The sequence below is a fragment of the Leucoraja erinacea genome, chromosome 6 (genome assembly GCF_028641065.1).
Source record: "Leucoraja erinacea ecotype New England chromosome 6, Leri_hhj_1, whole genome shotgun sequence".
NCBI classification, from domain to species: domain Eukaryota; kingdom Metazoa; phylum Chordata; class Chondrichthyes; order Rajiformes; family Rajidae; genus Leucoraja; species Leucoraja erinaceus.
In genome coordinates, this window is record NC_073382.1 from 45,540,257 (window position 1) to 45,565,563 (window position 25,307).

At 43.5% G+C, this 25,307-nt stretch overlaps 1 protein-coding gene across 1 annotated transcript; it reads left to right on the forward strand.

The window, feature by feature from the left end:
* Window positions 1–3,866: 3,866 nt before the first annotated feature.
* Window positions 3,867–23,465, forward strand: LOC129698415 (protocadherin Fat 4; the record flags this gene model as incomplete). Its single annotated transcript, XM_055637562.1, has 6 exons — window positions 3,867–6,317; window positions 8,387–8,561; window positions 9,321–9,501; window positions 13,341–13,591; window positions 16,324–20,661; window positions 22,957–23,465. Coding segments are annotated over exons 1-6 (6,363 nt in total), but the record flags the coding sequence as incomplete, so codon positions are not given.
* Window positions 23,466–25,307: the final 1,842 nt, after the last annotated feature.

Consider the following 25,307-nt stretch of genomic DNA (forward strand, 5'->3'; position numbering starts at 1 on the left):
AGTTTGCATGTTCTCCCTGAGACTGCGTGGGTTTTCTCCAGGTGCTCTGGTTTTCTCCCACATCCTAAAGATGTGCCGGTTTGTAGGTTAACTGGTCTCTGTAACTTTCTGCTAATGTGTAGGGAGTGGATAAGAAAGTAGGATAACATAGAACTAGTTCTGACTAGGTGATCGATGGTCGGCATGGACTCAGTGGGCCGAAGGGCCTGTTTCCATGCTGCATCTTTTAATCAATCAAAACATCAGTGGTAGAGATGAATCTTTTCCATTTAAAGTTACTGAAAATAAGAATTTGCAGCGTGAAGTAAATGTTTGGCTTTATATTGTATGAGAATGCACATGAAAAAATACACGAAGTGCTGGAGTAACTCAGCGGGTCAGGCAGTATCTCTGGAGAATATACTGTAGATACATGATGTTTTTGGTCAGGATCTTTAAAATTTGCCATTCTGACCTTGTATCCCGATCCAAAATATCACCTACAAATGTTCTCCAATGCTGCTCGACCTGCTGAGTTATTCCAGCACTGTGTCCTTTTTTATGTACGTTCTCATGTGACACAAGGCCAAACATCTGCTTCATGCTGCAAATTCATATTTTAAGTAATTTTAAATGGAAAAGATTCAACTCTACTATTGATCATGAATTGATTGATTAAAATTGCATCTGCAGCTCCGTGTGTGTGTGTGTGTGTGTGTGTGTGTCTCGTGGACATGCATAATATTGCTCCCTTCTTTCATTCCAGGCACCACAGTGGGCTTCGTAACAGCCACCGCTCCAAACCAAGGTGTCGGTAACAATGTGTATGCAATACACGAAAATGATGGCGATGGACTCTTTGTTATTAACCCAGCTACTGGACACATGACACTCACTCGTCCTCTGGACTTTGAGTGTGCAAAGTATTACATTCTCTCTGTGAAAGCAGCGAGCACAGAGGGACAATTCAGCGTGGTCCGGGTATACGTCAACGTGCTGGATGTCAATGACAACGCGCCATGCTTTGCTCCAGATTCCTACAATGTTACTATCATGGAAAACATCCCTATTGGCACGAGTGTTTTAACCCTGAACGTTACTGATGCTGATGAAGGTGAGACCTCAATACTTTCTAAAATATACGTGGCAAGTGTATTCCCAGCTGAGCAATAAGACAAACATCCAGCAGCAGCGATAGAGGCTAATAAAATACAACTGATGAAATACATATATTACAAATGTACAACATGATTCAAACAACAAATTAATTCAGAAGCAAATGAACATAAAGTGCCGGAGTAACTCAGTGGGTCAGGCAGCATCTCTTGAGGACATGGATAGGTGATGTTTCGGGTCGGGGCCCTTCTTCATTGGAGAGAGGAGGAGAGGAGAGGCAGGAACAAATTAATGCAGACATTATGAATTGCAGATGCTGGTTTACAAAAAGGGCACACAAAGTGCTGGATTCTCTGAGTGGGTCAAAAAGCATTTCTGGAGAACCTGGATAAGAGACGTTTCAGTTTGGGACACAAGCTGTTTGGAGTAAATCAGTGGGCCAATCAGCAACTCGGGATGATATGGATCGGCAAGGTTTCAGGTCGGGACCATTAGACATATTTAATTAATCAGATTAATCAAATCAATCAAAAGCCTCAGTTTTGTACAAAGTAGATTCTATTTCATTCCAAAGTGATGCTCCAAGCCACAATTTTCTGTGAACTATTGATATAATTGGAAATATTAGGCAAATTGGACAATAAGACAGCATTAGACCCAGGGATTTAAGAGATTCCAGAAAAAGAGCCAAAGAAACAATGTAACTTTTCTCCAACGTATCAGCAGAAAATCTCATGGAAATCCAAGCATTCAAAACACAAGGCTCTCTTTGACTGCTTAATCTGATGGATGTTAATCACCTTATACTTTGTGACACATCCCTGTTTGATATTGCTGTCACATATTTAGTGAATAATCAATTAGCAATGCTGAACGCTCGCAGAGTTTAAGCTGCAAATGCTCCTGCCCTGTCAATGGCACTTTGTTGGAAGAGATGATAATGTGAAAACGCTGTTCTATTTCCCAGAAACAACAGCGCTGATTTGCTTTCAGTTTTGAGTCTGAATGCACACTTTCAGAGTCTTTTACTCTGTGATGGAGTAACTCGGCGGGTCAGGCAACAACTCTGGAGAACATGAATAGGTGGCAAATAGAGTAGCACAGTGGCACAGCGGTAGAATTGCTGCCTCACAGCGCCAGAGACCCAGGTTTGATCCTAACTACGGGTCTGTATGGAATTTGTATGTTCTCTCTGTGGCCACATGGGTTTTCTCCATGTGCTCCAGTTTCTTTCCACACAAGGTTTGTCGGTTAATTGGCTTCTGTAAATTATCCCTTCGGTGTACCAGGTGATCACAGGTCGGCGCGGACTCGGTGGGCCGAAGGCCTGCTTCCACACTGTTGCTCTAAATATAAACAAAACTAAAAGGTGAACTAGTTACTCCAGCACTTTGTGTTATTTAACAAAATGTTACCTATCCAAGTTCTCCAGAGATGCTGTCCCTGACCCTCTGAATTACTCCACCACTTTGTGTCCATTTGCGTAAATCAGCATCTGCAGTTCCTTATTGCTATAAGTACCAGAGGATATAGGTTTAAGGTGAGAGGAGAAAGATTTAATGGGAACCTGAGGGTCAACTTTTTCATGCAGAGGGTGGTGGGTATATGGACGAGCTGCCAGAGGAGGTAGCTGAGGCAGGTACTATAACAACATTTAAAAATATATTTGGACAGGTACGTGGATAGGAAAGGTTTAGAGGGGTATGAGCTAAACGGGGGCAGATGGGACTAGTATAGATGGGAAATTTTGGTTGGCGTGGGCAAGTTGGGCCGAAGGACCTGTTTCCACGCTGTATGACTCTGTGACATACATTGTGCATCTCATATTACTGGGCAGATTAGACAAAGCAACACCACTTATACATGTGTGGACACCAAAGGTAATCGGAGCATGCTGCCATATTTTGATACCACATTAACCTCACATTATGTGTTACCAATGCCTGGAAATGGTGTTGTTCAAATTAGGGGGTCCACAGTGGATCATCTGGTAGAGCCACAGCATCAGAGACCCGGGTATGAACCTGACCTCGGCTGCAGTCGGTGTGTGGCGTTTGTACGTTCTCCCTGTGATCACGTGGGCTTTCTCTGTGTGCCCGCTTTTCCTCCCACATCCCAAAGACGTGCGGGTTTGTAGGTTAATTGGCTTCTGTAAATTACCCCTAGTGTGTAGGATGGGATAGCATAGAACGAGAGTGAACGGGTGATTGATGGGTGGTGTGACCTAGTGGGTCGTGTTTCCATGCGGTATCACTAAACTAAACTAAACTAAACTTAGACACAAAGTGCTGGAGTTACTCAGTGGGTCAGGCAGTATCTCTGGTGAACATGGATAGATTACGTTTTGAGTCGGGACCCTTCATCAAACTGATGTTTAGAGGGGAGGGGTGAGAGGGGAGGGGGAGAGGGGAGAGGGGAGGAGGGAGGAGAAGAGCTGTAGGCGATAAACGACCAGGACTGATCAGGGCTGGCAATAAATGATCTCAGACAGGGTGGTGCCTGGTAAGTATATAGTTGTCTAGGGAAGGTGTGATCGCAAGAGAAACAAAATGGATAACTGTGGAACTGGTGAAACAACTAAGGTGGAGGAAGAGGAAAACTAAAATATCCATGTTCTCCAGAGATGTGGCCTGATGCGCTGAGTTACTCCAGCACATTGTGTTTTTCCTTGGTGAACCAGCATCTGCAGTTCCTTGTTTCTAATCTTCAGCAGCACACTGAGTCATTAACTGAGGTTTATTCTAGCTTGGATTTATGAAAGAGTAACTCTATTCAGAGTTAAGTGGGAATGTGCCTTGCCTGACAGCTGTTGCTATGACTCATGCTTTCTCCCTGCCCTTTTGATTGCAGTCTGACGCAGATCAGAGACTTTCATGTGACATCATTGCCTTCATCATTTGCACATGGAAGTAATTAATCCGGCCGGTGCTGACTGCTGCTGCTGTGCTCCCATTGACAGGCAGAGGTCAATGCACCACGCTCCTTGAAATCACACAACACCCGGCATGCACTCTGTTACATTATAAACCTTTCATGCATTTGCCGAACAATTCTACCATCGACCAAAAAACTACACAGACATCTGGGAGGCACAGTGGTGCAGCGAGTAGAGCTGCTGCCTCACGGCGCCAGAGACCTGGGTTCGATCCTGACCTTGGGTGTTTCCTGTGTGGAGTTTGCATGTACCTCCAGTGACCATGTGGGTTTCTTCTGGGAGTTCTGGCTTCCTCCCACATCTCAAAGACATGCGGGTTTGTAGATTAATTGGCCTCCATAAATTTCCCTATTGGTGTATGGAGAGTGGATGCGAAAGTGGGATAGTGTAGAATTAGTTCAAATGGGTGATCGGTGGTCAGCATAGACTCAATGGGCCAAAGGGCCTGTTTCCATGTTGTATCTCAATCAAGTTAAAACAAAGCTAGTCGCAGAAGAGGGGGCATATTGATGAAAAGGAACATTAAATGTGGTTTAATATTGAATTAACATGTGATTAAATATTTAATTAACAAAAAGACATTAAGACTATTAAAAAAAGCACAGTGTGTGACTCAATCGGTCTATTATTCTTTCCAAAAGATGGCTCTAACTTTCTCCAGAGTTTGTTCCACCATTGAGTTTGGGCTGATGGACTTGTAATTATCTGGCTTTCTGGGATAGGTATCTTGCATGTTTGAAGCAAGTCTACATTCTTATGAGTAGACAGACACAAAGTATTGGGGGTCAGGCAGCATCTCTGGAGAAAAAATATAGGTGACCTTTCAGGTCGGGACTTTTCCTCAGACTGGAAGTAGACAGTGGGGGGTGAGGAGCTGGAGGCAAGAAAAGACCTGGACCAACAGGGATTGCCATGTTGACTGCAAGCCCCAGTCACAAATGCCCGCAGGCCCTGATTGATCTTGGTCTTTTCACGCCTCCAGTTCCCCCCCCCCCTTAGCGTGCAATCCAAACTAATCTAACAGTCATAGTCATACAGCACTGAAACAGGCCCTTTGGCCCAACTCATCCATGTTAACCAAGATGCCCCATTTAAACTAGTCCCATTTGCCTGTGTTTGACCCATACCCCTCTAAACCCTTCCTATCCAAGTACCCTGTCCAAATGTCATTTAAATGTTGTTATAGTACCTGCCTCAACCAACTCCGCTGGCAGCTCGTTCCTTTCACCCACCACCCTCTCTGTGCAAAGGTTGCCCCTCAGGTTGCTATTAAATCTTTCCCCTCAACTTAAACCTATGTCCTCTGGGATTAGATTCCATATAGTATAGTCTGTGCAAGTGTTACGTAACTAACTGAACACTTGTCTACTGTCCAGGTATGAATGCAGCTTTGACGTTGAACATAATCTCCGGGGACGCCAATGGAGATTTTACAATTGATGAAAGCGCTGTACTCCGGGTTGGACAGATGTTAGATCGAGAACGCCAGTCTACTTATAGTTTAACAGTTCAAGCTATTGACCAGGCTCCGTGTGACTCGGTGCGTTTCAGAAGTAGTGCATGGATCATGGTGGAGCTCCTTGATGTGAACGACAATGCTCCCACGTTCTTGCCTTTGAATACTGTCTACCTTCCCGAAGACGTTTCTACTGATACCGTGGTAATGACAGTGAAGGCCGTGGATGGAGACAGCGGGCTCAATGGCCACATTGAATACTCTCTCACACAATCTCCAGAGTGCAAGTTCAGCATCAACACCACAAGTGGCGAAGTGAGCGTGATTGGAGACCTTGATCGAGAATTAGTGGAACGGGTTACAATAGAAGTGACTGCATCAGATAAAGGCCAGCCACCACTCTCCTCCTCCTTATGCATTAGAGCAATTATTACTGACGTCAATGATAACAGCCCCGTCTTCAGTCAAACCACTTATACAGTCACAGAGGATGAAAACATACCTCCTGGCTCTGAATTACTGGCTGTTTCAGCTACTGACCTCGATGAAGGGAGAAATGGGCAGGTTCGATATACAACAAGCAGCAAGCACTTTGCCATTGATTCTGTTACTGGGTTAATCTCATTGTTCAGGAATCTAGATCGTGAACAAATACCGATCTATTCTTTTGTGGTTTTTGCAACGGATGATGGATCCAGTCCCAGGTCAGGAACAGCCTCCGTCAAGGTTGTTCTCAGGGATGTCAATGACTTTGTACCGATCTTCCAGCCCGCCACAATGTCCCTACATATCCTGGAGAATATAAATAAAGTTCCACAAGTCGTATATCAGGTACTTGTTTTTCTTTCAGTTGTTTTAATTCTTAACATATTCAAGCTGCATTACTGAAGAAGGGCCACGACCCGAAACGTCACAGATCCATGTTCTCCAGAGATGCTGCCTGACCCGCTGAATTACTCCATCAACTTGCATCCTTGTTTGGGGGTTTATTGTCATGTGTGCTGCCATACAATGAAAAGCTTAGTTTTGCATGCTGTCCAATCACATCAAATCATAATCATATACAAAAATAGTTGTGGTTCATTTTTAAAACCAAGTGTCAATATATGGGAACTCTGAAAGATAGAACCGCAGCAGATGACAATCAATCTTGGTATCAGACAATCGTGGTATCAACCATTTTCTACGTACAATAAATCATAGATGGAACACAACAGTAGTTAAAAAAAAAACCTGATTAATGAAACCTGAGTCTGATAGTTAAAGAGGCTGGCAAATGAGATTGGCAAATGCAATTTTATTACGGAACAAATAGGCTCAGAAGAGTAATATATTATGTTATCACAATTACACGATACAGCAGTGATTTTTAAACTATGATTAATTGTATGTATTTGATACTAAACTGAAAAAACTCCTGCAATTACTGTTAAAAAGTAGTGGGACTTTAGTAGGATTGAGCATAAGTCAGGAAATCATGATGCAGATTCATAGGATCTGGTTGGGCTGCATCTGGAGTACTGCGTACAATCCAGTCACCCCACTACAGGATAGATGTGGAGGCTTTGGGGACGGCAGGAGAATAGGGTTGAGAAGGAAAGACAAATCAGCCACGATTGAATGGCAGAGTAAACTTGGGCTGAATGGCTTCATTCTGCTCCCATGACTTATGAATTTATGAACTTATCAACAAAAGAGGTTTATGAAGCCTCTAAACATGCAGTAATTTGGTTGGGCTTCCGAGGTCCCCCCCTGGCCCAGGCCTGCCCTCCTCTCGCACTTCGGTCCCGTCCACCCTCCACCAACCCCCCCTCCCCAAGTTCCCTCCCCCCTCCCTCCTCCCCCTCCCCCCCCCCTCCCCCCCCCCCCCCCCCCCCTCCCCTCCTCCCCCCCCCTCCCCCCCCCTCCCTTTCCCCCTCCCACCTCCCCTCCCCTCCCCCTCCCCCCCCCTCCCCCCCCCCCCCTCTCTCCCCCCTCCTCCCCCTCCCCCCCCCTCCCTCCCCCCTCCAGTCTCCCCCCCCCCCTCTCCCCCACCCCCTCCCCCCTCTCCCCCCCCCCCCCCCCCTCCCCTCTTTCTCTGCCCCAATCTCTCTGCACCTTGAGATGGGCAGGGTGCAGTAAAAGGAACCAATGAATAATATTAATATAATATCAAGGGCGGTGGTTAGGGTTGTGTGGGGGGTGGTTAGTGTGTGGTGGGGGTGGTTAGTGTGTGTGTGACGACGCCCCCCCCCCCCCCCCCCCCACCCCACCCCAACTACGCATTGAAGGGATGGGACCCAACGGGTCCCCCTTGGTCTAGTTATCTATAAGATGGGGTTAGACAAAGTTGGATTGTTTTCTCTGGAACGTCGGAAGTTGAGGAGAGAAATATATAAAATGACGAGAGGCCATAGTCAGAACCTTTTTCCGAGGTTGGAAATGTCAAAGACTAGAGGGCATAGCTTCAAGATGAGAGGGCCAACATTTAAAGAAGATATGCGGTGCGGGCAAGTTTTTTCATTTACACAGAGGGAGGTAGATGCCTGGAACATGCTGCCAGGAGGTGGAAACAGATACGATAGAGGCGTTTAAGAGACTTTTGGATAGGCACGTGAATATGGAGGGATATGGATCACTGACAGGCAGAGGAGATTAGTTTAACTTGGCATCATGTTCAGCATGGCCATAGTGGGCTGAAAGGCCTGTGCTGTACTATTCAGTGTTCTACGATTGATCATTAACCCCAAATTCAGATGAATTCATCTTAAGGTAATGTCTAAACACGTAGCATTTTCATGTTGAAGACACTGCAGTTATAAGAGAAGGGGTTCAGGACAGTTATGTTGACCATGTATAGAAACACGTCACACATAACCACTACAAGCAGTTACTTAATGTGGGCTTGCTATGTTTCTCAGTTGCTCGGCCTTGACGATGACTTGGATTCCAACAGTGAACTGACTTACAAGATATCACGAGGAAATGAAGAGGGCAAGTTTTCACTTTCAACAAACGGAGAACTCAGGCTGGTGCAGATCCTCGACAGAGAGGTTCAGGGGGAATACACGTTGCTGGTGACTGCCACAGATGCAGGTAATGCAGACTGTCATATTATTCACCGGGCTGTGGAACATAAATTGATTCAACATAAATTTGATTAGCTCCAGTGATCTAAACAGCCAAATCAGAATAATTAATTGCCCGGTTAACTGGTAGAACTCTGAAACCCCTAATCAGAAAAAGAGTACAATCTTTACTGAGCAATTAATCAAAGAAACCAGAAAGGAGCCACAGACCATCACTGAGAAAGGTTAATGCGTTGAAAAGCCAACTTGCTCACAGCCAAACATATTAAAATTTGCATTAATATTATAGCTTCATGGGTATTGAAAAATTAATCCCAAAAGCAGATCTAAATATCAGGAACTTAAGTGCATTGCATTAAGGAGATGCTGCAATATGTTTTCTATCACAGTAAAATACCATGAGTTAATGGTTTATTTCTGCACCTTCATCACTTCATTCTCAATCTTGGAAGCTTTTAGAAGCTTTTTTTCCCCTCGTTGCACACAGAGTTAAAGTTCGATAACCCTTGGAAAAAGGCTTGGATAGCATTCTGTATGATTAGCTCATGACCATTAACTGCTATGCACAGGTACATCACATTTAATAAAATAAACTGCAGGTTGGTTTATACCAAAGATAGACACAAAGTGCAGGAGTAACTCAGAGGGTCAGGCAGCATCTCTGGAGAAAATGGATAGGTGATGATTCAGGTCGGTACTCTTCTTCAGACTATTAATTGAACTGTTTTGTGCTGAGATAATACATTAAGTTACATGAATTTTGCAGGTGAGCCACCACTGACTGGGACTGGAACAATCATAATAATTGTTAAAGACCTCAATGATAACAGTCCTCTATTTGAACAAAATCTGTACACAACCACCATCAGTGAAGCCACCTCCACTGGTACAGTGATTTTACAGGTCAAGGCTTCGGATGCAGATGCTGAAGAGAATGGGCAAATCAGGTGTGACATCTAACATGTCTTCTTAACATTTTTCTACCCTCTCAAAGTTACTTGTTTGACTCATTAATTTACATTATTGCACAATTTCTGGATTCTTCCTTAACGTGCTGAGCACTATTAATGTTTGTGTGTTAGAAGAAACATTTTACCAACTACAAAAATATTGAATCATCATTTGCTTTAGACTTACACCAGACTTTCACCAAGGAGAAGGATATTGAATTATGTGAGGTAAGGGAAACTAGTAGAGTAGCGATGGATACTATGAGGTTCAAAGTAAAAGAAGTACTGACACTTTTGAAAAATATAAAAGTGGATAAGTCTCCAGGTCCTGACAGGATATTCCCTAGGACATTGAGGGAAGTTAGTGTAGAAATAGCCGGGGCTATGACAGAAATATTTCAAATGTCATTAGAAACAGGAATAGTCCCCGAGGATTGGCGTACTGCGCATGTTGTTCCATTGTTTAAAAAGGGTTCTAAGAGTAAACATAGCGATTATAGACCTGTTAGTTTGACTTCAGTGGTGGGCAAATTAATGGAAAAGATACTTCGAGATAATATATATAAGCATCTGGATAAACAGGGTCTGATTAGGAACAGTCAACATGGATTTGTGCCTGGAAGGTCATGTTTGACTAATCTTCTTGAATTTTTTGAAGAGGTTACTAGGGAAATTGACGAGGGTAAAGCAGTGGATGTTGTCTATATGGACTTTAGTAAGGCCTTTGACAAGGTTCCTCATGGAAGGTTGGTTAAGAAGGTTCAACTGTTGGGTATAAATGCAGGAATAGCAAGATGGATTCAACAGTGGCTGAATGGGAGAAGCCAGAGGGTAATGGTGGATGGCTGTTTATCGGGTTGGAGGTAGGTGACTAGTGGGGTGCCTCAGGGATCTGTGTTGGGTCCTTTGTTGTTTGTCATGTACATCAATGATCTGGATGAAGGGGTGATAAATTGGATTAGTAAGTATGCAGATGATACCAAGATAGGGGGTGTTGTGGATAATGAAGAGGATTTCCAAAGTCTACAGAGTGATTTAGGCCATTTGGAAAAATGGGCTGAAAGATGGCAGATGGAGTTTAATGCTGATAAATGTGAGGTGCTACACCTTGGCAGGACAAATCAAAATAGGACGTACATGGTAAATGGTAGGGGATTGAAGAATACAGTTGAACAGAGGGATCTGGGAATAACCGTGCATAGTTCCTTGAAGGTGGAATCTCATATAGATAGGGTGGTAAAGAAAGCTTTTGGTGTGCTGGCCTTTATAAATCAGAGCATTGAGTATAGAAGTTGGGATGTAATGTTAAAATTGTACAAGGCATTGGTGACCAAATCTGGAGTATGGTGTACAATTTTGGTCGCCCAATTATAGGAAGGATGTCAACAAAATAGAGAGATACAGAGGAGATTTACTAGAATGTTGCCTGGGTTTCAACAACTAAGTTACAGAGATAGGTTGAATAAGTTAGGTCTTTATTCTCTGGAGTGCAGAAGGTTAAGGGGGGATTTGATAGAGGTCTTTAAAATGATGAGAGGGATAGACAGAGTTGATGTGGACAAGCTTTTCCCTTTGAGAATAGGGAAGATTCAAACAAGAGGACATGACTTCAGAATTAAGGGACAGAAGTTTAGGGGTAATATGAGGGGGAACTTCTTTACTCAGAGAGTGGTAGTATGAGCTCAGTGGAAGTGGTGGAGGCAGGTTCATTGGTATCATGTAAATTGGATAGGCATATGGATGGAAGGGAATGGAGGGTTATGGTATGAGTGCAGGCAGGTGGGACTAAGGGAAAAAAAGTTGTTCGGCACGGACTTGTAGGGCCAAGATGGCCTGTTTCCGTGCTGTAATTATTATATGGTTATATGGTTATATGGAACATAGAACGTGGAACAGTACAGCACAGGAACAGGCCCTTCGACCCACAACGTCTGTGCCGGACATGATGCCAAGACCATCTCTTATCTACCTGCACATAAGCCACATTCCTTCATTCCCTTCATTATTCCAAGATAAACTAATCTCTTCTGCATGCATGTAATCAATATCCCTCAATTATTGATAGTCACATGCCAATCTAAAAGCCTCTATAGTATCTGCCTCCACCTCCACCCCCAGCAGTGTGTTCCAGGCACCCACCACCCTCTTATCCTACACATCTTCTTTAAACTCTCAGAAGTTTCCTGATTGCATATATGTATTTTTCCTCCGCTATAATCTGCATTCATCTTCTATTCTATTTTTGGGTAGCATACAGTGACGCATCTGGTAGTGCTGCTGCCTCACAGTGCAAGAGATCTAAGTTTGACCCTGACCTCAGGTGCTGTCCATGTGTAGTTTGCATGTTCTCCCTGTAATTGCGTGGCTTTCCTCTAGGTGCTCCGATTTCCTCCTACATCCCAAAGACACGTAGTTTTGTGGGCTAATTAGACTCTATAAATTGCCCCTAGTGTGTATGGAGTGGGTGGAAGGGATAGTGGGAGGAATTAGTGTGAACGGGGGTTCGATGGTCGGTGTTGACTCAATGGAATCATATCTAGTGGGCACATGAGAGAGAAAGGAATACAAGGTCACCTTGATACTGTCTGATAACGAAGGGCGGGGAGAGGTTTATATTGAGTGTAAACACCAACAAGAACAAGCTGGTTTCTTTCTAAGCTGCACATTCCATATCATTGGGCGTTAACTATTAACCACATGCCCTGAATATGTTCCTATCCATAGTTTTGAGATGGCCGGTTCCATGAAAACTCTGTCCCTCCTACCCAAGGGCGGCGCGTGATTAGAGTCGCTGCCTCACAGCACTAGAGACCCCGGTTCAATTTCGACCTCGGATGCTGTCTGCATGGAGTTTGCACGTTTTCCCTGTGATCGTGTGTGTTTCCTCTGAGACGTCCCAAAAACGTGGGGGTTTGTAGGTTCCGCTGTAAACCTTGCCCCTCGTGTGAAGGATGCGGATGAGAAAGTGGGACAACACAGGAATAGTGTGAATGGGTGATTGGTGGTTGGCGTGGACTCGGTGGGCTGAAGGGCCTGTTTATTCGGCCTGAGGTCCCTCTTAAACCTCTCCCCTCTCATCTTAAACCTATGCCCTCTAGTTTTGGAGTCCACTATCCTGAGGCAAAAAATATTAGCATGTTCTTATAATCTTGTACACATCAATTAAGTCAACCCTCAGCTCCGCAGAGATAAAACTGTCTTGGCCTCGTCAACTTCTCCCTATAACTCAAGCCCACAATCCCAGGTAACACCCTGGTGAATCTCTTCTGCACCTTGTTCATTTCCAGATTACACACTTGCAAGAAAACTGCACCTTACTTTCTTACAAGATTTCACAGTAGTGGAGCGGTGGAGTTGCTGCCTTACAGTGCCAAATACATGGGTTTGATCCTGACTACAGGTGCTATATGTGCAGAGTTTGTATGTTCTCCCTGTGACTGCATGGGTTTCCTCTGGATGCTCTTGTTTCCTCCGACATCTTAAAAACATGCAGGTTTGAGGGTTAATTGGCTTCTGTAAATTGTTCCTGGTGTGTAGGACAAAACTAGAATATGGTCAGTCTGAAGAAGGGTCTCGACCCGAAACATGACCCATTCCTTCTCTCTAGAGATGCTGCCTGTCCCACTAATTTACTCCAGTAGACACTTAAATCTTCAGTTTAAACCAGCATCTGCAGTTCTTTTCTACACCAGCTTATGGGTGATTGTTGGGTGATGTGGACTCGGTGGGCCTGTTTCCATGCTTTATCTCAAAACTAAACTAAACTAAGGTAAAATGATTGTAATTTGTAAATGTTACCACTATTTCTTGTCATATTGTATTCATTTCATTTCTAGTTACTCAATGGAAGGGGAGGATTCTCCATTCTCCATTGACCCTGTCAGTGGAGAAATGATCACAATCTCCACTTTGGACAGAGAAGTTCGAGGAGATTATACGCTGCTTGTTGTAGCTAATGACCAAAGTCACACACAGCGCTCAACGAGTTCGGCATCTGTGGTGGTCATAATACAAGATGTTAACGATAACCCACCTGAATTTCTGGATGACCCATATGTTGCTAATGTCCCTGCTGTTCTAAAGAGAGGTAGGTTCCTCAATCCGTCTGCCTTGACCGACGCAATCTCCCAATTGCCAAACATTTTAATTCCCCTACCCAATCCCATACTGACCTGCCTGTCCTGGGCCACCTCCACTGACAGAGTGAGTCCACATGCAAGTTGGAGTAACAGAACTTCATATTTCACTTGGGCAGCTTACAACCTAGCGGTATGAATATTAATTACTCTAATTTCAAGTAACCCCTGCGTCCCCTCCCTACACCCTCCCCCACCCCAGTTGTCCTACTCGTTCCACTGTTTGAATCCCTTTGTTATCACCTCGTCCCCAGCCAACAATGGGCCATAATGGGCTCCACCATCTTGATCCTTGATCATCTGTGCTGACCCTGATTTGTTCTGGCCTTTTCCTACCTCCACTTCCCTCCCTTCTACTTTCAGTCTGAAGAAGGGTTCCGACCCAAAACATTACCCATCCTTTTTCTCCAGAGATGCTGCCTGACCCTCTGTGGTACACCCACACTTTTGCCCCTGTCCCACTTAGGAAACCTGAACGAAAACCTCTGGAGACTTTGTGCCCTACCCAAGGTTTCCATGCGGTTCCCGGAGGTTGCAGGTGGTTGCCAGAGGTTGCAAGTGGTTGCTGGAGGTTGCAGGTAGTGGAAGCAGGTAGGGAGACTGACATAAACCTCCGGGAACCTCCGAGAACCTCCGGGAACCGCTCGGAAACCTTGGGTGGGAGCGCAAAGTCTCCAGAGGTTTCCGTTCAGGTTTCCTAAGTGGGACGGGGGCTTAAGTGGCTATCTTCGGTTCCTGAAATGTCTTTTTATTATTGCAGATGCCAATCATTGTTCTTAAACGTGATTTTGTGATGTAATCACCATCATGAAAATAAAATGAAATTCTTGCATGGACTTCACACCTTCTCGCTGTGACTGCATGGGTCTCCTCCAGGTGCAGTGCTTCCACACCTCCATTTTTTTCCCCTGAAATAGACTCCCAAATTTCCTGGAATTTGATGGTATTTCCTGAAATTTAATTTAAGCCTTCCCCAATTGCGCACGTGCGGATACCGGGCCCACTGGGCACGCGCAAAGAGACGGCATCATTTTGCGTCCCTACCGCGTCACTGACGGCATTTTCAATTGTGCGCAGCCTCCCACAACTGCGCAGGCGTGGATGGTTGACATTTTTTTCCCCAAAACATCCCTTCGCATCTCCCCGTGCGTGCGCAGTGCGGCGGGTATCTGCGCGTGTGCAGTTGGGGCGAGGGTCACACATGCGTAGTTGGGGAAGGCTTACCGGGCTTCCCGAAATTTCCCGAAATTATTTAATTTCCCTAAAATTACCTGAAGGCAACCAGAATTTCCTGAATTTCGGGTAATTTCCTTCAAAGTGGAAACACTGACCGGGTGGTCCGGATTCTTGCCACATTCCAAAGACGTGCGGGTTTGTTGGTTAATTGTCCCTCTGTAAATTGTCTCTCGTGTGTAGGGACTGGGTGAGAATGTGGGATAACAATGAGCTAGTGTGAACGTGTGATTGTTGGTCGGTGTGGACTCGTGGGTCTGTTTCCATGCTGTATCTTTTAATTCAATCTATGACCAGGGCAAAGATGACAAAGTCATGGTAGAGAGAAGAGAAGTTGTGATGAAACTCAGTCATGTTTGTAATGGAGTAGCTCTCTGGATCGAATCTCGGCCCATGGATAGACAGACCAAGCATAAACAGAACTCAATTCAAGGAAAGGATAGGAAGTGCTGGAGTAACGCAGCGGGTCAGACAGCATTTCACGAGAACATGGATTGGTGACGTTTCAGGTCGAGACCTTTCTTCAGACCCGACCTGAAACATCACCTATCCAAGTTCTCCAGCGATGCTGCCTGACCCGTTGAATTACTCCAGCACTTTGTGTCCTTTTGTGTATTAACCAGCATCTGCGGTTCTTCATTTCTTCAATTCGTCTAGACTTGGGTTAAAGCTGAAATAAATAGTCAATTATCACTATATAAAAAGAAGTGGACTGTTATGACTTCATATAATGTTATCCAGGGTGGCATGTGGTTGAGGAAGAGAAGGCATAAGGAGTGCGATCTGTGGGGAATTCTACAATTAAGAGCAGCACGGTGGCGGAGTGGTAGAGCTGCTGCCTTACAGCGCCAGAGCCCCGGGTTAGATCGTGGCTACGAGTGCTGTTTCTAAGTAGTTTGTACATTCCTGTGACCTGCGAGGTTTTCTCTGGGAGCTCCAGTTTCCTCCCACATCCCAAAGAAGTATAGGTTTGTCGGCTAATTGGCTTGGCATAAATGTAAATTGTTCCTAATGTGTGTTGGATAGTGTTAGTGTATGGGGATTGGTGGTCAGCATGAACCCGGTGGGCAGAAGGGCCTGTTTCCGTGCTGCATCTCTAAACTAAACTAACAAAGCTAAAAACTGTGTCTGTTTAGTCCGGGTGCACTGGTTTGCTCCCACACCAAAGACGTACAGGTTCGTAGTTTAATTGGCTTGGTAAGTTGTAAAATTGTCCCTAGTGTGTAGTGTTAGTGTACGGGGTGATTTCTGGTCGGTGCAGACCTGGTGAGCCAATGGGCCTGTTTCCATCCTGTATCTCTAAAGTCCAGAGATCCTGCCTGACCCACTGAGTTACTCCAGCAGTTTGTGTCTCTTTTTTGTATACCAGCATCTGCAGTTCCTTGGGTCTAAAGCAAATGTTATTGTCGGAATACTTTTTCCAAAAATCATCTTTTAATTTTCCCTGCAGGGTCAACTGTTTATGCGGTAACTGCAAGAGACAGAGATGTTGGAGGAAACGCTGACCTGCGCTTTTCTTTATTTGGTCCAAATGCCAACAAGTTTGAAATTGACCCACTCCGTGGTGTGGTTTTTGCACGGCACATTTTGAAAGATCCAATGGACATCACAGTCAACGTTAACGTGTCAGATAGCAGAGAAGATCCAAAAATGGACAGTACAACCATCACAGTGAGATTTCAACGCACCACTGACTTCCCCCAAGTATCTGTGGACAAAGAAGTGCTTGTCTACCCAGAAAATCAAGCAGTGGACACAGTGATTGCTCAAGTCAGTGCCTTAAGCAACGAGAAAGAAGCAGTTAGGTCTATTTCCTTTTATCTTGCAGCGGGCAACTTGGGAGATGTATTTCAAGTCAACCAATTAACAGGAGAAGTGATTATTAAAAGGACTCTGGATTTTGAGTTTGCAAAACAGTACCAGCTTTGGATAGAAGCCAGGGATTCAAGTTCACCACCATTTTCATCTTATGTCAGAGTAGATGTCAATGTTACAGATACAAACGACAATTTTCCTACATTTAAGCAGAACATCTACAAATGTGATGTCTATGAGAATGTGCCAGCCAGCAAAGTCTGCAATGTGTCTGCTGTTGATTCAGATTCTTCTCTGAATGGATTGTTAGAATACAGTATTTACGATGGCAATGTTAACAATGCATTTAACATCAATAGGTCCACTGGAGTCATCAGAACTGTTAGGATGTTGGATAGGGAACAGCTGGCATTATATACATTAATAGTTGAAGCAAAAGATAAAGGAGACAGCCCAAAGACGAGTACAGCAACGATCTTTATTTCCGTCCTGGACATAAATGATAACGCCCCTCGCTTTTCACAAATTTTCCTTGCACAAGTTGTTGAAAATGCTCCAGTCGGTTTTACAATTGCACGCATTAGTACCACGGATGACGATATTGGTGTGAATGCTAGAAGCACCTACGGTATCTTGGATCACACAGCGACTCTGCCCTTTGACATAGATCCATGTACCGGGGATTTAACTGTGGCTAGGGCACTGGACAGAGAGACCACAGATCGGTACGTTTTAAGAGTGCATGCTAATGATTCGTCTTGGGATGTCAACACAGACGTGACGATAGTTGTTGCTGATATGAATGACAACACACCACAATTTACCGAGGCATCCTATAGCATGACAATTCCGGAGCCTGCAGAAAAAGAAACGTTTGTTCTACAGGTATCTGCCACTGACCCTGATCTGAATTGCAATGGAAAGATTTTCTACTTTCTTAAGCATCCAAATGAATTCTTCAGAATTAACGCCAGCACTGGCAAAATCTTCACTAAGTCATTTATTCCGTTAAACAACACAGACCACAGCGGCACTTCCCAGAACAGAATTACGTTTATTGTGGTTGCCTCAGACCTTGGTGAGCTACCTTCTCTCAGTGAGACCGTTGTGGACATTACAATTGTCAATCGCAATGATTATCCACCCATATTTTTACCACACAGACAGATGATTCCAGTTCCTGTAAATTTAGCTTTAGGTACCAGGGTGACCAAACTGATCATTGGTGATAAAGATTCAAATGGAGACGGGGAGTATTTTATTACCGAGAATGGTGGCTCATTCCTTTTTGGCGTTGAACAGTCCAGCGGGTGGATTTTTGTGACTAACACTCTCACTTCAAGTTTGAATAAGGTATTCACCCTAACAGTAACAGCAACTGATTATGGAATTCCACCTCTCTCCTCTAATACTACAATCAACTTCGTCATCACAGGCAAAAATATATTTACTCCACAATTTTACACTTTAGAAGAAAGTTTATACATTCCTGAAGACCAGCCCATTGGTTCTGTAATTAGTAACATTACAGCATCTGATTCTGATGAAGGGATAAATGGCCAAGTTACATACTCAATAATGGCTGGAAATGAAGGAGGGTATTTTGCCGTTGGAAACACGACAGGGCTGTTAACTTTGGTTCGAAGTTTAGATTTTGAGATGGAGTCTGTTTATCGCCTTCGGATTTACGGCCTAGATGGTGGATGGATTTCAAAGACTGGCTCTATCGAAGTTAGTATCTTTGTTCAAGATGTCAATGACAATCCCCCAGTATTTTGTCAGAAAGTATTTTTTGCAACAATTGCAGAAAACTCCCCGTGTGGCTCCACAATCCTTAAACTAAATGCAACAGACAATGACACGGGAATTCATGCTGAGATGAGCTACGCTATTGAAGATGGCGACACAGAACTCTTTTCCATAGATCCACAAATTGGAATAATTACTGTGCAAGAAATTTTAAATTTTGAATCGGTTAAGTTCTATGAACTAGCCATCAGAGTGTTTAACAGATATGACAGGGATCAATTCAGTCTGAGTAAAGTGTACGTTTATGTCACAGGACTGAATGAGTATATTCCACACTTCAGTAAAGCACAGTATAATTTTGTCATTTCAGAGAAAGCAGTTAAAGGAACTATTGTAGGCAGTGTAACAGCATCCGATCTTGATCTTGGTCTCGAAGGTGTGGTTTACTACATACTGGTAGGAGAAAGCAAGAAGAAAGGTTTTCAGATCGTTGACAACACTGGAGAGATTGTTGTGTCGGATAACACAAAACTTCTCGGTCCGAGCCACGTTCTCCTGAGAGTACTTGCTAAGAATTCTGGAAGGATACTTGGCTTTGATGTGGATGAAGCACTAATTAATGTTGCTATTCTCAGTGTAAATGATGCTCCAGTATTTCAGTCTGCTCTCTATCAAGCCCATATCAGAGAAGATGCACCAGCTGGTACATCTGTCTTTAGCCTTATGGATGATGATTCAGACATCATTGTAAAGTGGAATCAGCTTGAGTTTAAAATTGAAGATGTACACATAAATAATTTGTTTTCTATCAATTCTAACACTGGTGAAATATTTGTTGTGTCTTCCCTGGACAGGGAAACAGTGCCATCTTACAACATGACCATTATTGCAGTTGATACAAGAGGTGGCCAAACACTAGGTAGAACACAATTGGTGATTGTTGTTGTTGACGTCAATGATAATAGTCCTGTCCTTGTCAGTACAGAAGGGCATGTATTGGAGAATCAACCTATTGGCACAAAATTTGGTTCACTTAATGCCATTGATCTGGATTCACCTCCCAACCAGGGACCTTTCTACTACCAGCTAGCAGATAGCAACAGTAGCAGCTTTGTTACATTGTCTCCAGCTGGTGTGTTGTCCACCAAGATAATGTTTGACAGAGAATGTGTTAGTGATCTCTTTTTGCCCATCATTGTGCAAGATTCTGGAAACCCCTCAATGTCCTCAGTGAGTATATTTCACGTCCGAATTCTAGACCAAAATGATAATCCTCCTCGGCCTAGAAATATTCATATTCAAGTCAATTACTTTGGTGACTATTTCCCTGGTGGTTTCATAGGTAGTGTGAAGCCAGAAGATCCAGACGTGTGTGATAGATTTAACTGCCACATAGTCACCAATGCCACCGCCAGCTTTGCTGTGGCAGGAGACGCCTGCAAATTGTTATCTGGGAAGCTAATCCACGAAGAGGAATTTAACCTTACAATTAAGGCCAGTGACAAAGTTCACCACAGTGTCTCCAACAGCATTTACATAAGATACAGACATTTTAACAATGCCACAATTGATAGCAGTGTCTTCCTTCTCATCACACTCCCCATTGAAGAGTTTCTGGATAGGAAATATCTACGTTTGGTTGAGACTATTGATGAGCTCCTGAGCCAAAATAACACAAAGCTCCATGTCTTTGGGATGATGCCACTGAATAATCAAGTTCTCCTGATGGCAGCTATTAAATGCAGCAGTGGGCTGCATGTTTCCAGGAAGGCAGTGATAGATCTCTTCACCATTCACAGAGAATGGCTCAGGACTCAGATTGGAATCCCCATTTCTGCAATAGGTTTTGACCCTTGCTTAACAACTCCATGTCGCCGAGGTGTTGCCTGCACAAAGCAGACTTCTGTCAGCATAGACACTGTTGTTCTGGAAAGTTCTTCGGTCATTTTTCAGACTCATGTTCTATTGGAACCGTTCCGGTGTCTCTGCCCAGAGGGTCAGCTGTACAGGTTGGACTTTGACGAATGCCCAACTACACCATGTGATGGCCATGGTACTGGCTTAAACTGCCCAATAGGATTTTTTTGTTCCCATTCAGAAGGCAGAGCAGGATCCAACTGTGAAAAGGACATAAATCACTGCCAACAAGACACGTGCCAGAATGGAGCTACTTGCCTGAACCCGCCAGGGGGTTTTCAATGTAAATACCCACCAAATTGCACAGGTAATAATGACAAAATATTTTTTGTGACAACCAAAGCTAACACCATTGAAAATAATCTGTACGTAATTGTACGGCATTCCCCCTCTCTCTATCCCTCCCCCACCCAAGCCGCACTAGCTTCTCAAAGGCCTGTTTCCTTTATCATTTACTTTTTTGCATATCTTTCATTCATTGTTCTTTATCTATCCACATCACCATCTATATCACTCGTTTCCCTTATCCATAACCAGTCTGAGGAAGGGTCTAGACCCGAAATGTCACCAATTCCTCTCCAGAGATGCTGCCTCTCCTGCTGAGTTACTGCAGCTTTTTGTGTCTATGTATGTAATTAGGATCATTTTGTTTATGGAAATAATTTTGCCTAACAGTGTGCTCCAACATAGAACAGTACAGCAAAGGAACAGGCCCTTCAGCCGACAATGTCCATGCCGAATATGATAACAGGTTAAACTAATCTCCTCTGCCTGCATGCAATACTAATCTTTCCATTCCCTGCATATTCTATCTAAAAGCCTCTTCAACACCACTATCGTTTCTATCATCATATCAACAACTAGAGAGTGGTCCTGAGCTACTATCTGCCTCATTGGAGACTCTCAGACTATCTTTAATCAGACTTTACTGGACTTCATCTTGTGCTAACCGTTATTTCCTTTATCATGTATCTGTACACTGTGGAAAGCTCAATTGTAATCATCTATAGCCTTTCCTCTGAGGCAAGACTATAGATGTTTGTTACATCTAAGAAAATAATGACATTGGTAAAGAAATAATTATTGACCAATTCTGATACCTCTGAGCCAAGGAAATGTACTGAAGTTGGATTTGTTTGTAGACAAACCCAGACGGGACAGAGTTACTTGTAATTTCACAACTGAGGTCAACTTTCATGATCATTGGTGACAACCCAAAAGTAATTTGATTTAATTTTATGAACTGCTAATGAGAGCAATTTGACTTGCAATGCCTGGTTTGCTACTTCTGCTCCACATTCACAACTGTGCATGAGTCAAAGAACATAGAATAGTACACCAGACTAACATGCCCTTTGGCCCAAAATGTCCAGGCAAGCATGATACAAGACAAACCAATCTGCTTTGCCCGCACATGATCCATATCCCTCTATTCCCTGCATATCCATATCCCTCCAATTTCCTGCATATCCATATCCCTCCAATTCCTGCTTATCAATGAGCCCCTCTATTCCCTGCATATTCATGCATCCTTTCATTCCCTGCATATCCATAATCTCTCCATTCCCTGCATATCCATGTATCCCTCCATTCCTTGTATATCCATGCTTTTATTTTATCATATATTGTTTAATATTGAATTCTCCCAATTTTGTTAGCCCTTGCTGTCTCCTCCCCTTCCTCAGCCCTCGGGCTGTCTCCTCCCATCCCTCAGCCCTCGGGCTCCTCCTCCTCCTTTCTTCTCTCCCCGCCCCCATCAGTCTGAAGAAGTGTTTTGGCCCGAAACGTTGCCTATTTCCTTCGCTCCATAGATGCTGCAGCAGCCGCTGAATTTCTCCAGCATTTTTGTGTACCTTCGATTTTCCAGCATCTGCAGTTCCTTCTTAAACACTTTTCTTTTATCAGGCTGGTTGAATTTGTACTCTTGACTGTGAATAATTAGGCAATCACCTAACAACTTTAGTATCCACAAAGTGGAACACAAAGTACTGAAGGATTAATGATGCTGATCAGGCAGCATCTGTGGAGGAATTGGACGGGCAACCATTTTGGATTGAGCTCAGATCGATTGGACTTTGGGGGGGAAATCTAATCAACTCCAATCTGAAGACGGGTCCCGCCCTCCAACCACCATTCCCACCATAGATGCTGTCTGACCTGCTGAGTTCCTCCAGCACTTAGTGTTTTGCTCAAGATTCCACCATGTGCAGATCCTTAGGTCTCTGGATTCAGTGCCCAATCTGTTATGTTAAAGTTTCTGTGATGTGAGATGTGTTTTGAGCATTTCATGTGATACTTGATTGATGCTTTGAGAAATACTTCAAGTGAAAGTAATTGTTAATAGAACTGCTTGACATTTGCAGACCATCCATCAAATATTCTGTGGCACACCAGGAGATCAATATATTATGTTACAGACCATTTATATTACTAGTTTCCATTTTATCATGATTTAGATCACTGTTTGCAGTGTGATTTATTTCGCAACCAATTTAATTTAAAATTTAAAACTAATTAATCAGTAACGTTTGTCTATTTTAACACAGCCTAAAGTTTCAGGATTAGTTTTTCCCATTATGTTATTCCATCTATTCCTTTGCAGGTACTAGTGGGAATCAATGTGACGCAAGCAGCCTTGGATTTGAAGAACTCTCTTACATGGAACTTCCTTGCCTTGATCCCCAAAACAATACAATTTATGTAGAATTTGCCACAATAAAAGAAAATGCTCTCCTCCTGTATAATTATGACAACAATGAAGGTCCAGAGGGGGAATTTCTTGCACTGGAAATAGTGAACGGTAAAATGGAATTTGCTTACAATCTCGGAGATGGAACTGTTAGATTGCAAAGTACTCAGCAAATAGCTGACGGAAACCTCCACGCTGTGCTTGCAACTAGAATAGGCAAGGTAAGACCATTCCACGCATGTTATACCTATCCACCTCCAACTTACTATTCAAAAACACTTACTTCTGTGGGTGCTTCCTATGTGAATCTGTTGCCGAGGATTTTCCTCATAATTTTAAAACACTTTCACCCCAATATTAACAATATTAACATTCATTTTGAGTCATACGGCATGGAAACAGGCCCTTCAGCCCAACTCGCCCACACCGCCCAACATGTCCCATCTACACGTCCCACCTGCCTTCATTTGGCCCATATCCCCTCTAAACCTATCCTATCCTTGTTTAAATATTTTTAAATGCTGCAATAGTACCTGCCTCAACTATCTCCTTTGGAAGCTCATTCCATACATTCCCCCCCCCCCCCACCCTTTCTGTAAAAAAAGTTACCCCTTAGGTTCCTATTAAATCTTTCCCCCCTCACGTTAAACCTATATCCTATGGTTCTTGATTCCCCTAACCTTGACTAGAGACTGTGCGTTTACCTGATCAATTCCTCTCATGATATATTAAGGAATTAATTCTCAATCTTCCAATCTACCTCGTTGCAGCCATTTAAATTGCACTTCCTTCTGTACACTGTTTTATAATTCCTGATGAACTCATGCATGGTATGATTTGCCTAAATAGCACACAAAAGAAAATTTTCCACTGTAAGTCAGTACACGTGACAATAATAAATAACTCTTGGCATTTGCAGTTTCTCGCATGACATTCAGAATTGCTGCTCCATCCTATTGATCTTTCTCTCTGCCTCTGATCCCAGAGCGTCACATTCCCAATAACTCCAATTGCCCATAATATAATTTTCGCTGCATTGACTCCTACCAGCAATTATTGCCAAACAGCATATCACCAATGGAGATAAATGGCAACACTAAGAGATTGAGTGGCAAAAAAAGGCATTTGGTAGGGACAATGAGTGTAAGAGTCAGGAAGTCATGATGTAGCATTATAGGACGTTCAATAGGCTGCATTTGGAGTATGCGTACAGTTCTGACCACCCCAATACAAAAAGGACATGGAGGCTTTGAAAAAGGGTGCAGATGAGATTTACCAGAATAATGCATGAATTAGGGGGTATTAGCTACAGGGAGAAGTTGGAGAGACTTGGATTATTTTCTCTGGAACGCTGAAGGTTGAGGGAAGACATGATAAAAGTCTATATAATTATCAGGCATAGATAGAGTAGCCAATCAGAACTTTTTTTTCACAAGATGGAATAGTAGAGGCTGTAGCTCTAAGGTGAGAGGGGAAAGTTTAAGGGAGATTTGGGGGTCAACTATTTGACTCGCATGTGGGGTGCATATGGAACGAAATGTCAGAAGAGGTAGTTGAGGCAGGTGCAATAAAGCATCAAAAAGACATTTGGACGTCCACAAATGGGAAAGGTTAAGAGGGATAAGGGCCAAATGTGGGCTGGTGGGACTAGTTTAGATGGGCCAACGTTTGATCGGCATGGACGAGTAGGGCTGAAGGGCCTGTTTCTGTGCTGTATGTGATCTATGACTAAAGGCAACCCTGAATAAAGTCATCCATTGTTCTATCATACACACAACAAAATGCATGACAATGTATGACTGCTGCCCTCTAGTGGCCACATTCCCAGCATTACGGGTCGTTCAACAAACCTGATTTTAAACCTTGTGACATTTGCCGTTTCAATTCCCTTTACATCTTCTCCTTTCATGCAAGAGCTCTTGCATCAGCTGCTTAGTTGAGCAGATGAGTGAGGCATAAGTATTTCTAAGTACTTACATTAATCTTATTCATTTGATAAGAGATACATGAACTATAGGGAAAACAGATTCCAACTAGAAAGGACTAAAGAGATCCATGCGATCACAGGGGGAACGTGCAAACTTCACACAGACAGAGGAATCGATTAGGTAAACACCCAGAGTCCCTTACCCATAAGGGAATCGAGAACCAGAAGACATAGTTTTAAGGTGAGAGGGGAAAGATTTAATAGGAACCTGAGGGGTAACCGTTTCACACAAAGTGTGGTGGGTGTATGGAACGAGCTGTCGGAGGAGGTAGATGAG